The sequence below is a fragment of the Chelonoidis abingdonii genome, chromosome 8 (genome assembly GCF_003597395.2).
Source record: "Chelonoidis abingdonii isolate Lonesome George chromosome 8, CheloAbing_2.0, whole genome shotgun sequence".
Taxonomy (NCBI): domain Eukaryota; kingdom Metazoa; phylum Chordata; order Testudines; family Testudinidae; genus Chelonoidis; species Chelonoidis abingdonii.
The window spans coordinates 83,572,273-83,573,854 of NC_133776.1; the positions used below are offsets into that span (position 1 = coordinate 83,572,273).

The 1,582-nt window shown below is 56.8% G+C and overlaps 1 protein-coding gene across 6 annotated transcripts in view; it reads left to right on the forward strand.

Moving 5' to 3' along the window:
- Positions 1–1,058: 1,058 nt before the first annotated feature.
- The window catches only part of MTMR8 (myotubularin related protein 8), a 45,202-nt gene continuing 44,678 nt past the window's right edge, over positions 1,059–1,582 (forward strand). For 3 of the 6 annotated variants that reach the window (XM_032790098.2, XM_032790099.2, XM_032790097.2), the window contains exon 1: positions 1,063–1,420. In XM_032790098.2, the coding sequence (XP_032645989.1) occupies positions 1,397–1,420 (24 nt within the window). In that variant the 5' untranslated portion in view covers positions 1,063–1,396. Of the gene's footprint in view, positions 1,421–1,582 lie in introns of all 6 variants that reach the window. The other 3 variants (XM_032790102.2, XM_032790101.2, XM_032790103.2) reach the window with 2 other exon arrangements.

Consider the following 1,582-nt stretch of genomic DNA (forward strand, 5'->3'; position numbering starts at 1 on the left):
TAGAATATTAAGATGAATAGCTTAGTAAATTAAAAAAAATGGCACATAAACAAAAGCAGGATCTGCAGTGCCACTAACTAAGTTAAGTTTATAAGGACTACCACCTTCTTTCTTCAGGGATGAATATGAACACTAGAGGGGGGTCAAAAAGAAATCCTACAAACATAGTGTGGGACAGTTAAGTGAATTATGGGCTTTTATATCTTCCTTTGAGCATCCAGCTTTCACTATTGTTGGAAGCCAGAACTGAAATAATGATTGAGATCTTTAACTAAGAGACTTGCAGGAAAACATCTATCTAACACAGGGGTGGGCAAACTATGGCCAGATCAGGCCCGTGGGATTGCCACCCTTGTGGTGCCATGGGCCCTGTGCCACTTCCAGAAGTAGCAGGCACTATGTCCCTGCAGCCCCTGGAAAAGAAGGGGCAGAGGGCCTGCACTGCCCTTGCCTGTGAGTACCTCCCCTGAAGCTCCCATTGACTGGGAACTGGGAACCGCAGCCAATGGGAGCGTCGGGGGTAGTACCCACAGGCAAGGGCAGCGCAGGGAGCCCTCTTCCCCCACCCAGGGAACGGGGGGGGGGGGGGCAGAGATCTGGTGCTGTTCGCTTCCCACACTCCTTCTGCACCTGAGCCCCCTGCCACACCCCACACTTGCTCCTGAATCCTAACCCCCTGCCCTGAGCCCCTGCTGCACCTTGCATCCCTCCTGCACCACAACCTGTTGCCCTTACCCCCCCTCCACAAATCATGAGTCGGAATCTCAAAAACCATGAGACTGGCACAAAAATTTAACAACAATAACATATGGACTCCTGGCTCTGGCATCGAGGGTGCCTGGTTTTGAGCTGTTCTCTACCTAGGGTTGCCAACTTTGGTTGGATGTCTTCCTGGAGATTTCCTCACATGACATAATTTTTAATTACAGATTAATCTTTAATTCCTGGAGACTCCAGGCCAATCCTGGAGGGTTGACAGCCCCATCTGTACCATGTGGAGCGCTGGAGCCCCTGTTTAAAACGACCCGCTGAGTCACAGGATCCCTTTAGACCAGCTCTGAAGTCATGGGCGCTGTTAACCCTCCCGGGTATGAACCCTTGTAGCCCTCGCTGTGTCTCCGCCCAGACCTCTCCGCCTGGCCGGGCTCCTCTCTAGGCCCCTTTGGCCTAAGCCCTACAGCTTGTGTCACGGGCCCCCAGCCGCCCAAGCCTGGGCAAGTTGCCCTCTGCCAAGATGGCAGCCTGGGCTTCCCGCGGGATTCGCGACGGAGACTCGCGGTGTTTGAGCGAGAAGGGGCGGGCCGGGTCAGTGGCGATGGCAGAGGAGGAGGCCGCCGCGTTGTGAGCCATGGTGGCTCCCGAGTGAGGAGCGGAGCGGGCAGGTCGGGCCGGGGCCATGGAGCACATCACCACCCCGAAGGTAGGAGAGCCGGCTCCGGCGGCAGCGTCCGCACCCCGTCCGGGGACTCCGCTGATACGGGCCCCGTCAGTGCCAGCTGCCCCCCGGGTTGCCCAGTGCCCCCCAACCAGCTCCGCCCCCACCTCTGCCTTCCCCGCTCCCCCATTCCCCCCTGGTTTCCCA